This window comes from Brassica napus, chromosome C4, assembly GCF_020379485.1.
Source record: "Brassica napus cultivar Da-Ae chromosome C4, Da-Ae, whole genome shotgun sequence".
NCBI classification, from domain to species: Eukaryota; Viridiplantae; Streptophyta; class Magnoliopsida; order Brassicales; family Brassicaceae; genus Brassica; species Brassica napus.
Window position 1 is genome coordinate 56,127,476 of NC_063447.1, and position 14,141 is coordinate 56,141,616.

The 14,141-nt window shown below is 46.6% G+C and overlaps 1 protein-coding gene across 1 annotated transcript; it reads left to right on the forward strand.

Moving 5' to 3' along the window:
• Positions 1–4,024: 4,024 nt before the first annotated feature.
• On the forward strand, positions 4,025–5,951 carry LOC106427632. Its single transcript, XM_048754963.1, has 4 exons — positions 4,025–4,220; positions 4,297–4,868; positions 4,944–5,583; positions 5,665–5,951. The coding sequence occupies exons 2-4, from the start codon at positions 4,374–4,376 to the stop codon at positions 5,760–5,762; spliced, it is 1,233 nt and encodes a 410-aa protein (XP_048610920.1). The 5' UTR covers positions 4,025–4,220; positions 4,297–4,373; the 3' UTR covers positions 5,763–5,951.
• The last annotated feature ends 8,190 nt before the right edge of the window (positions 5,952–14,141 follow it).

A 14,141-nucleotide genomic window follows, 5' to 3' on the forward strand; every position in this document is an offset into this window, starting at 1 on the left:
CAGAAGTTCTTCATCCACAACAGCTCTTTACAAGCTTCAACTGCAGCAATGAACTCTGCCTCAGTGGTAGATAGTGCAACACACTTTTGTAACCTTGACTACCATGCCACAGCTCCACCCGCAAATGTTACCAAGTAACCCGAAGTAGATTTGCTAGAATCAGCATCTCCCGACATGTCAGAATCAGTGTAACTGACAAGCAATGACTTCTTACCTCCAAATGTAATCTTCAAATCAGAAGTCCCTCTGAGATATCTCAAAATCCACTTCACAGCATTCCAATGTTCTCTTCCCGGATTGGAGAGAAACCTGCTGACAACTCCAACGGCGTAGGCTAAATCCGGTCTTGTACAGACCATGGCATACATCAAACTACCCACTGCAGAAGCATATGGAACCTCCATCATATCTTCCTTCTCCGCATATGTCTTCGGACTTTGTTGACTGCTCAGTCTTAAGTGTGGAGCAAGAGGAGTACTCAACACTTTAGACTTGTCCATGTGAAACCGCTTAAGTACTTTTTCAATGTACTTCTCCTGAGATAAGTGAATCAGCTTCTCACCTCTATCTCGAATAATTCTCATACCGAGAATTTGTTTCACTGTACCCATATCTTTTATGGCAAAGGACATGCTTAGCTGCTCTTTCAGCTCCTTAATTCTGTTCATGTTCCTGCCCACAATCAACATATCATCGACATACAACAACAAGATGATAAAATCATCCTCGCTGAACACCTTCACAAATACACAATGGTCTGAATCAGTCTCTGCATAACCATGCTCCCCCATAACAGACTTGAACTTCATGTACCACTGCCTTGGTGCTTGCTTCAATCCATAAAGGCTTTTCTTCAAGCGGCAAACCAAATTTTTTTTTTACCCTTTTGCACATAGCCTTCCGGTTGTTCCATGTAGATCTCTTATTCCAAATTACCATGAAGGAAAGCAGTCTTCACATCCATTTGCTCAACCTCTAGATCAAGGCTCGCTGCCAATCCAAGTACAACCCGAATGGATGACATCTTCACAACAGGAGAAAAGATTTCATCATAATCAATTCCCTTCTTTTGGTTGTAGCCTTTCACAACCAATCTAGCCTTGTGTCGAGGTGGCAAATTATCATCCTCATGCTTAATTCTGTACACCCACTTATTAAGCAGAGCCTTCTTGCCCTTAGGCAATTCCACCAACTCAAAAGTATGGTTCTCCTCAAAAGAATCCATCTCCTCATCCATGGCTCCAAACCACTTATCCTTGTGTTCATCCTCCAAAGCTTCATCATAGCTTTCAGGCTCTCCTCCATCAGTAAGTAATACATACTCACTAGGATCATACCTTGTCGACGGTTTAAGACCTCTCTCGGATCTTCTAACAATAGTAGGTTGGTTCTCCGCAGCTGGTGTCTCACCATGATCGTCACCATGATCACCACTACCATCTTCATGTGCGGGAGCATCTGCACTGGGTGCATTATCCTGAACTGGGTGCATTATCCTGAACCTCAACCTCAACCTCACCGTGAACCGATGTAGAAGGAGTAGCCTCTGTATCGATCAAACCCTCAAAAATCTGAGTTGGGTCTTTGGACTTGTCAATGTCCTTAATCGTTTGATCTTCCATAAACACAACATCTCTGCTCCTTACGAGCTTCCTCTCAACGGGATCATAAATCTGTACCCGAACTCATCATGACCATAACCGATGAACACACACTGTCGCGACTTCATCTCAAGCTTCGATCTATCAACCTTGGGAATATGAACAAATGCCTTACACCCAAAGACCCTCAAGTGACTGTAAGAAACATCCTTACCAGTCCAAACCCTCTCTGGAACATCACCATCCAATGGAGCACTTGGTGACAAATTCAGCACATGAACCACCGTGTTCAAAGCTTCTGCCCAGAGAGTCATCGATAAGCCTGACTGTGAGATCAAACATCTCATCCTCTCGACAATCGTTCGATTCATCCTTTCAGCCAACGCATTTAACTGTGGAGTATGAGGTGGCGTGAATTGATGCCTTATTCCATGCTCTTTGCAATAAGCATCAAATGGTCCAAGATACTCTTCATCATTATCACTGCGGATACACTTCAGCTTCTTCCCCGTTTGTCTCTCAACCAATGCCACAAAGTGCTTGAAATATCCCAGCACCTGATCCTTCGTCCTCATAGGAAATACCCACGACTTCCTTGAATGATCATCAATAAAAGTCACATAATATGATGCGCCACCAAGAGATCTTGTCTTCATTGGACCACACACATCTGAGTGTACCAAATCCAGTACCTCGGGTTTCCTAGAAGGTGCGGAAGACTTGAAAGATACCCTGTGTTGTTTTCCCGCAAAGCAATGCGAACACTTCTGTAGGTGCAAACTGTGAGAGACAAGGTTTCACTTCTTAGATTTAGGTTAGGTCAAGAGAGATGAATGAGAATCGTGGGCTGAATCCCGTAAATAAACTTGAAGAATGAATATGATTTTATTGATGAGTTGAAAGATGATGAATACAAAGGAATGTATCTTGAGATGATTACTAAAGAATACGTGATGCTTTTAATCTAGTACAAAAGTTGATATATGGAAAAGAGATGGCTTGTATTTTATCTTCTCCGTCTTTATATAGTCTAGGTTTCGTTGGCAACCCTTCAACTGTTCTCCGAGATATTCGGCTTCAATTACGGAACTCGCTTTAGGCTCCTCTTGACCGAGTCTCTTAAGGTGTTAGCTCACTTTCTGTCGTGACCTCTGCTATGATGTCTCCCAGGTCCAGTCGTCAGCTCGGCTTTCAGCTCCCTTTGTTATGATGGGCTTATCGCAACCCACATGCTAGCTCACGCTTATCGGTACCTCACCTGAGGGTCATATTCGGGTCCAACAGTTGCCCCCAGCTTCCGAATAAAATCCTTTGTCTCGGAAGCTAGAATCTAGCTATCGATCTTATCTTTTCGTTAAGATAATGATTAGTTCTTATCCTATTTAGATTCAGCTTACTCGATCTAACGGTCTTTATTACGTTTGGCAGAATCTACGGTTCAGATGGAGAGGGTTTGAAATGACTTTTCCGAATCTCGAGAGGTGATGGGATATAAAGCGGTGAACATTAACTGCTAGCCTCCCACTTTCTCCACGCCTCCGTTCGGTTTTCAAGGTAACTTCTCTCCTCTCTCTTTATTTTACTGCGATTTTTTTATCTTCCTCGTTACTTTTCTCTGCAAATTCTCTCCCAAACCTTGCAATCGATTTTCTCCTTAACCTTCCCATACTATGGATCATCCGAAAGAAGGTTCCGGGGAATCCGGGATGCCTCCCTCTGCTTCTGGAGCTAAACTACTGAAAGTTAAGCAAGAAGTCGGAGCCAAGATGAGGAAGGGGAAAAAGACAGCCAGGGAGGCAATCGCGACCAGAGTTTCTAAACGGAAGAAGAAAGACGATTCTAGCGGGAGCAGTCCTCACTCGCCTTCGTTGCTGAAAAATCAAGACGTGGTTAACCTCATGGTTCAAGCTCTCGGCCAAAAGGAGCTTGGCCGTGCCTGTAATTCCGACGAAACCCCCGAGACCGCTCCGGAGGGTTGGTTCTGTTGCCATGAGAAGTACATCTCCAAGTCTCACTTGAGATTTCCTCTTCCGACCCTACTGCTTGATCTACTAGATCATTATCAGTTAGCCCTTTCCCAACTCTGTCCCTCGGTTATCCGGGTGATAAACGGCTTTATCACTAGGTCCAAAGAGGAGGGGGTTAGCGTCGGTCTTACCGAACTTATGAGCCTCTTTTCCCTGAAGGAAAGCGCCTCTAAGGAGGGTGGTACCGGGACCTACTACCTCCCTAGTCGTCCCAATCATGTTATCTTCAGATTCTCTAGTAGTGATGATGACTGGAGGAAGAAGTATTTTTACGTTAAAGTTGATCCTTCGACGGTTCCTGTGGGTCAGAACCTTAGGGTCACTTGGACTAATCCATCTGGTTAGGAATTCTAGGGATATGCTTTTCCGTTTTATTCATTTATGGCCGAGTAACCTTTTTGCTCTGATTTACTTGCAGAAATTGAAGATCCTCCGAAGCTCTCTACCAAGCTCACCAGGGCTCTATACCGCAAGTTGCAGCAGAGTCCCTGTACCTGGGTAGCCTACACCACTTCTCGAATAAGTGCAGCCAGATTCCCAGATACCTACAACGCCCCTTTCCAAGATCCCATTCCTGCTGAGAACCTTGAGAGTAAGTTCTTGTTCGAACCTTTTTAATGATTTTATCGCTTTGAAGTTTTTAAACTTAAGGATTTCCATTGTTCCAGTTTCGGCAGGCGATTCAGTTGTATCGATCTCAACTGGTGCTAGTGCTTCGGGAACTGAAAAGTCTCAGCCAGGTGACATGACTCTGCGACCATCATTCCGTTCTAGGGGTAACCCCTCTAAAGCTGCCAGTGCTTCTCGTGGAAGCGACAGGAACCAAGGAGGATCGTTCCTTATCTCAATGAAGGAAGTTTTGGACGACGGAGGATCCAAACCTGTTGTCGAGACTACTCCAACTGAGGTTGTAGCTCAGGATGCTGCTCCTCTCCCTGAGGTCCAGGTGCCGGAGGCTGACTACCAGGCTCCGAAGGGTACCTCTGAGGTCGAGCCGTCGAGACACAAGAGGCCCAGGACCGATCAGGGCGGAGCTCCCACCCGTTCTTCTTCCTCGTCCTCTAGAGGAGGGACTGTTGGGTGGAGCTTTACCCATTCGAAGCCTGGGTCGATCCTGGACGACTCTTGGGGCCTAGCTGCGATAATGAGGCACCTGAAGAGCGTGGGATGTCCCCTTCCAGCGCTCAAGGACCTGACTAACCGAGATGAGTATCTCGATATTGCTCACTGTATGGGTCAGGTACGTGATCTCTATCTGTTCTTTGTTTACATTCTTTGGAGACGATGATATATATTTTTTTTGGATTTATTGCAGTTGGCTGGGGCTGTTAACAGGGCCCAGCTCAGGTTTGAGAATGCTCTGTGTGCTGCCCCCAATGCTGGTGAACTTGCTGAGGTTACCGAGATGGTTAAGGCAGCCAAAGCCGATCTTGACCAAGCCCGGGTTCGAATTTCTGAACTCGAAGCCGAAGTGACGAGGCTAGGCTCGAAGGCCGATGCTCAGCAAGGAGAGATCGAGAGTCAAAAGCTCGATATCCAGGTGAAGAGCAGGAGGATCAATGATTTGGAGGCTGCTCGAAAGATAGCTGAGCATCAAGTACGTGAGCTCATTGCCTCATCCCAGGATAGCCAGAAGAACAAGGAAGCTGAAGTCAAGCTGGCTGTCAGGGAAGGGAAGAAAGAAGTCGCCGAAGCTTACGGCAAGATCCTGGTCTGTGTTAAGGAGAAGTTTGCTAGGAAGAAAGATGAGGTCAACGCCTTGGTGTACGCTCAGGAGCTCCAAGCTAATGCCGACCTCTTGAAGGATATGCTGAACAACAAGATCCAAAGCGTTGAAGAGGAGTACAACCAATTGGTGGCCTTATTACCAGAAGCGACAACTGCGTATGAGAAGGCTCAAGTCTCTGACTTCTCGGTCAGCAAGCTTCCTCTTCCCCAGATCTCGGAGAGTTCAGGTACTTTCGAGATTAACATGTTTAATCCATCCTTTTCTGGGGAGTATGGCTCTAATTTGGGTTTGATGGCTCCTGACTTAGCTCCAGTCGAGGCAGCAATAGGAGGTGATGGCAATGTGGTCGATGAGGGAGTTCCTGCCGGTGCTGGTGATCCGATTCAGGAAGAGAAGGAAGATTGAGAGCTACGGCTCTTTTAGCTTTATGTTTTGTGTTTTTAAGACTTCGGCCTAAGGGCTTTGTTTCGTTATGCATTATGACTTAGTGCCTGAGGAGGCCTTTAAACCTTAACACTTGCTGGATTTCAATAGCCTGGGGAGGCTTTTAAACCCTTTCTTATGTTTAAATCGTGGCTATTATTTCTGTTTTAAGTTTTTGAACTTAACCTCGTTTCATTTAATCATAGTGATTGCGAATCTCAGATGAGTTGTGTGCTGTCATCGTTGAGTCGGATTAGGACCTTTAGTCTTAATTTATGATAAGCATTTAGCTTAATGGATATTCGGTCGTGATAACCTTAAAGAGAAGTTCTTGATTTTAGCTCGGGGACCTGAGTCCGATTCGAAAGGTTCTGGGACCTGGTTGTTCAGGTTCGTAGGAACCTGGATTTAGATTCATAGGGACCTGAGTTAATTCGAAGGACTTCGAGGCCTTTGAAGTTTAACGGATGGAATTGAGGAATTTCGGGATTTTCCTGATTCTTTAGGATTTTAAGACCTTTCGATTTTGATAAGGGTTTCAAGACCTTTTGGTTTTGATTAGGATTTTAGGACCTGGTTGATTGTTAAGGATTTTAGGACCTTGCTGATTGTTAAGGATTTTAAGACCTTAGTTTATGTTAAGGATTTTAAGACCTTTGGGTGTATTAAGGATTTTAAGACCTTTGGGTGTATTAAGGATTTTAAGACCTTAGGTTCAGGTTTTCAGGGACCTGAATGTATTCGAGATTGTTGAGCTTAGGTCCCGATTTAGGGGGACCTAAATTTTCTTGGAGGGTTTTAAGACCTTTGATGTTTATGAAACTGAATCAATCGTTTTATTAATATCAGATATCAGAGAATACATGATTCAGATTATTTACACAGTAACTATTTTTAGGCTAAGTGTTCTTGGTAACACCTGCCCCTTTGGCTTAGGTGAGGAGGTTGGTGAGAAGAGGTTGGGGCTGCACTCATGACGGAGTTGCCTACGTACCCAGTCAAGGGATCAAGCCAAACGTAGTTCAGGGGTTTTAGGTACCTAATGATAGTATCTTTTGAGGTTCGTGGCATTCCACGATCGGATTTCAGGTACCCCGGTTCGTACCTTCTGGAGTTTGTAAACTCCGGGTCGTACTATGTGGATAATTCGGTAGGGTCCTTCCCAGTTGGTTCCTAACTTTCCAGCTCCCGGTTCCTTTGTTCCTTCGAACACTTTCCTAAGCACTAGGTCCCCTACGGCGAACTGTCGGGGCCTTACTTTGGAATTGTAGTGTCGTGCCATTGCTTGCTGATAATTTTGAATGCGAAGCAAGGCTTGGTCTCGTCTTTCCTCGATCAAGTCGAGGCTATCCATCAGGAGCTGGTTATTAGCTGCGGGATTTGAGGTGCAGAGCTCCCGTCTGAGGCTACCTGCGGTGGTTTCTGCTGGGACGACAGCTTCCATCCCATAAGCTAAGGAGAAGGGAGTTTCCTCTGTAGCTTTTCGTGGGGTGGTTCGGCAGGCCCATAGTACTTCGGGTAGTTTTTCCGACCAAAGCTCCTTTTGGGCTCCTAGGCGTTTCTTGAGGTTTGCTAAAACTGATTTGTTGGCAGCCTCCGCCTGTCCGTTCCCTTGAGGTCGCCGAGGTGATGAGAAGGTGAGGCGGATGTTCCATTTATCGCAGAAACTTTTGAAGTCGTGGGATATGAACTGTCCTCCATTGTCGGTTACGATTTCGTATGGGACGCCATGCCTGCATACGATGTTTTTCCAAACAAATCCTTCGACCTCGAATCTGTTTATTTGTTGGAAAGCTTCAGCTTCAATCCATTTCGTGAAGTAGTCGGTTAGGACCAGGAGGTTTAGTAACTTCTTTCCTTTCCCTGAAGGTACTAATGGACCTATAATGTCCATAGACCACCTCATGAATGGGTAGGGAGCTGATATGTTAGACAGCTTTTCCGCTGGTTGGTGTATGATCGGTGCATGCCTTTGGCATTTGTCGCACGATGAGGAGTAGACCTCACAATCTGCGATAATGGTAGGCCAGAAGTAGCCTTGTCTTTTTATTCGGATGGCTAAGGCTCTGCCTCCGGAATGGTTTCCACAGGAACCGTCGTGCATTTCCTTCATGAGTTTCATAGCTACTAGGCCGTGAACGCATTTTAGGTAAGGTCCGGAGACACTTCGTTTGTGGAGGGCTGACTCGATTATACAGTATCTTGCTGCTAAAGCTTTGAGTTTTCGAGCCTCCCACTTGTTGGGTGGAATTTTTCCCTCTAGGATGTAATCCATGATCGGTATTCTCCAGTCTTCTCTCCCTACAACTTTGTTGTGAAGAGAGGAGGGAGATTCCTGTTCGGGACCTGGTGCCGTGGTGCCCCCGGAGATATTCGTTGGAGTAGGTTCTGGGTTCTGAGGAATATCTCCAATTTCCTCGTTATCCCCTGTGGTTTGTGTAGCGTTCCTAGATGCGTTTTTAAGAGCGGTGCGGCTTCTTGTTTGGACTTTATAGACAAGTGGCTCCGAGGTCTGGATGGTGCCCCCGGAGGTACTCGTAGAGTTAGGCTCTAGGGAGTCTGAACTTCGGTGAGTACCTTCACTTTTGTCGTTGTTTTCCGGGTTCTGGGTTGCTTTCCTGGAGGTGTGCTTTCTAAAGCTGCGTGTTCTAGTTTTCGGGAACCAGAATGTCGTGAAAACTTGGGTAGCTACCGTCGGGAGGCTGTTATCCTCTATTTTTTCCTTTGGTTTGCTATCCATCTCAGCCTTGGTAGCTATGTCGATACTTGGCTTCTTGATTCCTTCCACGGGTATAATTCGTTTTACGAGAGGGTCGGATGTGGAAGCTAATGCGGCGAGCGCGTCTGCTGAGGAGTTCTCCCCTCATGGGATCCTCGTTAGCTCGAACTTGTCAAACTGCTTTGTGAGGTTTAGGACGACCTCGAGGTATGCCCCCATTCTTTCGTCCCTTGTTTCGTATTCCCCGTGAAACTGGCTAGCTACCAGCTGCGAGTCGCTGTAGGCGTTTAGCTCCCGAATTCCGAGGCTATAGGATTGTTCGATGGTTTCTCCGGCTGAGGAGGTTAGTCTTAAACCGACACCGGAGCCTTGCCTTGACGAGGCTCCGTCCACGTATAGGCTCCATTTCGGAACCTCTGTTTCCTGGTCTAGATGTTCGGATGCTAGCTCAATAACGAAATCGGCGAGGACCTGAGCTTTTGCTGCTGCTCGGGGTCTGTACTCGATGTCGTACTCGCTGAGCTCTATAGCCCATTTGGCTAATCGTCCGGATTGGCTAGGGCTATGCAGAATCGTCCGTAATGGTTGTGAGGTCATTACGATGATCGAGTGCGATTGGAAATAAGGTCGCAGCTTCCTGGCAGCTGTCACGACTGCTAGGGCTAGTTTTTCCATGGTGGGATATCTCGTCTCGGCGTCTATTAAGCTTTTGCTAGTATAATAGACAGGTCTCTGTTCGTTTTGTTCCTCTCGTACTAGCACTCCGCTGACTGCAGCTGCCGACACGGCGAGGTACAGGTACAGTGGTTCTCCTACTACAGGTTTGGATAGTATCGGAGGTTCCGAGAGGTAAGCCTTCAGCTGTTTGAAGGCTTCTTCGCACTTTTCATCCCATAAGAACTTCTTATTATTTTTCAGAAGTTTATAGAATGGAAGGCATTTATCGGTGGACCTGGAGATGAATCGATTTAGTGCTGCGATCCGTCCGGTCAATCTTTGTACCTCTCTGGTCGTTTTAGGTGATGGCATTTCCAGGAATGTCGCTATTTGTTTCGGGTTGGCTTCGATGCCTCTTTCGGTTACGAGGTAACCTAGGAATTCGCCGGAAGGTACTCCGAAGGTACACTTAGCTGGGTTTAGCTTCATGTCGTATTTGTTGAGGATTTCGAAACATTCTCTTAGATGGGAGATGTGGTCCTCCCCCTTTGAGGATTTGACTAACATGTCGTCGATGTAGACTTCCATGGTTTTTCCGAGTTGTCCAGCGAACATTTTATTTACTAACCTTTGATAGGTAGCTCCCGCGTTTTTCAAACCAAACGGCATGACCTTGTAACAATAGGTTCCTCGTTCAGTTATGAATGCGGTTTTCTCTTGATCCTCAGGATCCATCATAATCTGGTTATATCCTGAAAAGGCATCCATAAAGGACAAGAGCTGGTGTCCAGCCGTTGCTTCGACCAAACGATCGATATGAGGTAACGGGAAGCTGTCCTTAGGACAGGCTTTGTTTAAATCGGTGAAGTCTACACAGATTCTCCATTTCCCATTCTTCTTTTTTACTACCACTGGGTTAGCTAGCCAATCGGGGTATTGTACCTCTCGGATGGACCCGGCCTTTGTTAGTCGATCGACCTCGTCGTTGACAGCTTGGGCTTTTTCTAGACCTAGCTTACGACGTTTCTGTTTGATCGGTTTAAAAGTAGGGTCTACATTGAGCTTATGAGTGGTGACATTTGCATCTATGCCTTTCATGTCGCTGGTGGTCCATGCAAAGGTTTTGATATTCTGTTTTAGGAATTCGACGAGCTCCTTTTTGGTTTCGAGAGGTAGCTCGGATCCGATGCTCACCTGTTTCTCAGGATTTGAGTCGTCGATGCTAACTTTTTCGGTGAGGTTCTTAGGGGGACCTCGGATATTTCGTTGCATTTCGCGACTCTCCTGGATCTGTAATTGCTATTGGGGGGATTCTTTTATGATCTCGAATCCTCCCAGGTAACAGATCCTTGAAATCTTTTGGCTACCGTGTATGGTAGCTATTCCGTTGGTTGTTGGAAATTTCACGCATTGGTGATAAGTTGAAGCTACTGCTTTCATCTTATGAATCCAAGGCCTTCCGAGGATTGCGTGGAAAGGGGATGGTTTGTCGACAACTATGAAGTTGGTCATTTTCATGACTCCGCCAGCTATAATTGGGAGCTTAATTGTTCCCAATGAGGTGGCTGTTTCACCTGAGAAACCTACGAGGTTGGATTTCTGGTCGACAATTTCGTAGTCGTCTATTTCCATTCCCTTTAGTGCGTTGTAGAAAATAAGATCGACGGAGCTTCCGGTGTCGATCATGAGCTTAGGTACCTCGTACCCTGCTATATTTAATGTTATGACAAGGGCATCGTCATGAGGTCTATCGAGGTCTAATGTCTCACTCTCCCAGAAAGAGATCTTAGTGTTAGACTCAGGCTTGGTCGGTTTGGACTGAGTGTTTGACACAGCTTTCCGTACGTGACTTTTAATAGAGTTAACGGAGTCTTGACACACATCGGACCCTCCAAGGATGTAATCGATCCTTGAGCCAGGGCTCGATTGGGGAGGTGGTTTACTCAAGAGGGCCTCGATTTGTAGGCTTTTTCCTTGTGGAAACTTTCCAAGGATCATATCGACTCTCTTTTTGGGAGCTGGGGGTGGTGAGTCTGTTTCTTTTTCAGGTGACCTCTCGCGTTTTGGAGAGCTATCTCTGGGACCTCTCTTCTGATAAGGTTGTGGCTTTTTGAGGTCCACATCTTTTATTTCTCCGGCTGCGAATTTAGCAGCCAGTTGTCGTTGGAGGTCCCAACATTCTTCGGTTGAATGTCCCTTTCGATCGTGGTAAGAGCAATGTTTGCTCTCGTCATAACCTTTGGACCAGGGGGCTTTAGCTGTCGCGGCGACAGGTTTTTCTTCCTTGTCTTCCTCGACTACGTAAGAATGTTCTCCCTGGGTCTGATTATTTCGGGAGCTACCTCTTTTGTGAGGTCCCTTTCCATCGGAGGCTTCGCCTTTCGGGTGACTCTGGGGTTTTCTGTGGAGCTTATCTAATGCTGCCATTTCCTCCTCCAAGGTAATGTATCTAGAGGCCTTATGGAGGGCGTCATCGATAGTTGGAGGGGGATTTAGCGTTAGCTCCGAGAAGAAACCTGATTTATACCAGAGACCTCTCCTAAGAGCCTCAATGGCTACCTGATCGTTGGGATTCGAGAGTTTAGTTCTTACTGCTCTGAACTTTTCGATGTAGACTCGCAGTGAGTCTCCCAGTCCTTGTCTGATCTTCCAGAGGTCAGCCTCAGACGCTTGTTTCAGGATGTGAGTTGAATATTGCTTCATAAAGGCGTTAGCCAATTGATCGAAACTGTCTATAGAGTTCGGCTCGAGGCTGGAGAACCATTCGAGAGCTGTTCCGATCAGGTTTTCGGCAAATGTTCTGCAATATCCTGCATCACACTCTTCCTTTGTGAAGTGAGCTTTAACGATAGCTAATCGGAAGGCTCTTAAATAGGCCTTTGGGTCTGCGTTCCCATCGTATTCAGGAATCTTAATTTTTCGAGTATCTCTTATGTAAGAGTTGGCAATTCTATCGGTGAACGGAGTTCCACGAGTCTCCTCAATTAAGCTCTCGATTTCGGGAGCTGAGCTCGTTACCTTGTGAACTTGAGCTCCCAATTTCTGGAGAGCTGCGTGGGTTCGCTCCATGTACCTGCGAATTGCGTCAGGTCCCTCGAAGGGAAGGACATTTGGGTCATTATCAGATACTCGGCGAGCAGGTTCCTGGTGAGACCGAGCTCGGTCGTCTTCCCAGCTAGCTGGCGAAATAGGTCGCTCATTGGTCCTTAGGCTCCGAGCGAGGTTAGTGCGGAGAGCTGCAGGATCAGCATCCGTCCTTTGGTATTCGTCTGTGCTTGGGGTTGAAACCCTAGCTTGAAACACTGAAGCTGATGTTCTGGCCCCGGACGGTATGTTGGTTCCTGCTCCAGACCCGGAAGGAGGTGGCGGTGGAGGCAAACGGGTGCTCCCACCGGTGTTTCGATCAGGCATGGAGCTAGTTGTAGCTACATTGCTCCCCATGGTGCTGGTGATAGGAGGGGTAAACGCAGGAGCTGTCCTAGCGCGAGGCGTTTGGAAAGCAGGTTCCTGCCCTTCTGCACCTGGGCTATCAGGGGAGAAGTTCAGGCGCTCTCTAGGGAAGGAAGGGTCAGCTAACCGTTCATGGAAAGTGACTCCTCTTCCCTGGTGGACGGACGGTTGGGTCGTTGCGGATTGAGATCTGGTTATCTCTTCGAACTGTTGCTGCCGTTCGGCTAACTGTTGCACCGTTCGCTCGGTCTCTTGAGCTTTGTCCACTAACTGGAGCATCATCCGACGGATCTCAGAAAGCTGATCTTCCGTTTGGTTCGGAGCGGATTGATGCGATGGGTTATTGAGGGCTGAGGACCCAGAGTTGGTCCCTCCGGAGGCTCTCGGGTTATTTGCCCCCGGAGCAGTGCGATTCGGTGAGCTATTGCTCTGGTTCGATTGATCGGGGTTAGATGGATTCGTTCCGTCTAATGGATTCATCCTTTAAGCTTTAGAGAAAGGGATTCGATTATTTGTCCCCACAGACGGCGCCAATTGTGAGAGACAAGGTTTCACTTCTTAGATTTAGGTTAGGTCAAGAGAGATGAATGAGAATCGTGGGCTGAATCCCGTAAATAAACTTGAAGAATGAATATGATTTTATTGATGAGTTGAAAGATGATGAATACAAAGGAATGTATCTTGAGATGATTACTAAAGAATACGTAATGCTTTTAATCTAGTACAAAAGTTGATATATGGAAAAGAGATGGCTTGTCTTTTATCTTCTCCGTCTTTATATAGTCTAGGTTTCGTTGGCAACCCTTCAACTGTTCTCCGAGATATTCGGCTTCAATTACTGAACTCGCTTTAGGCTCCTCTTGACCGAGTCTCTTAAGGTGTTAGCTCACTTTCTGTCGTGACCTCTGCTATGATGTCTCCCAGGTCCAGTCGTCAGCTCGGCTTTCAGCTCCCTTTGTTATGATGGGCTTATCGCAACCCACATGCTAGCTCACGCTTATCGGTACCTCACCTGAGGGTCATATTCGGGTCCAACACAAACCATAGATTCCTGGAATCACCTCATTCTTAGACAACACAACCATTCCTTTCTCACTCATGTGGCCGAGTCTCTTATGCCATAACTCCATGGCATTATCATTCTCCACCGCATTAACAACATCTTTGGAGACCTTAGCCTGCATCCAATAGAAAGATGAAGACTTCTCACCTCGAGCCACAATCAAAGAACCGCGAGAGAGCTTCCATTTACCACCACCGTGAAAACTGAAATAGCCCTCATCATCAAGTCTTCCCGTCGATATCAGATTCATCCTAATATCAGGAACATGCTTAACATCCTTAAGCACCAGCCTAGTACCAAGACTAGTCTCCAAGCAAACATCACCAATGCCAGCAACCTGAGCCATCGCATCATTCCCCATCTTCACAGAACCATAATTACCCGTAGTATAGGTAGAAAACAAATCCCGCTGTGATGTAGCATGAGTAGTAGCTCCACTGTCAATCACCCAACTGGTGTCCTGGCATGCGAC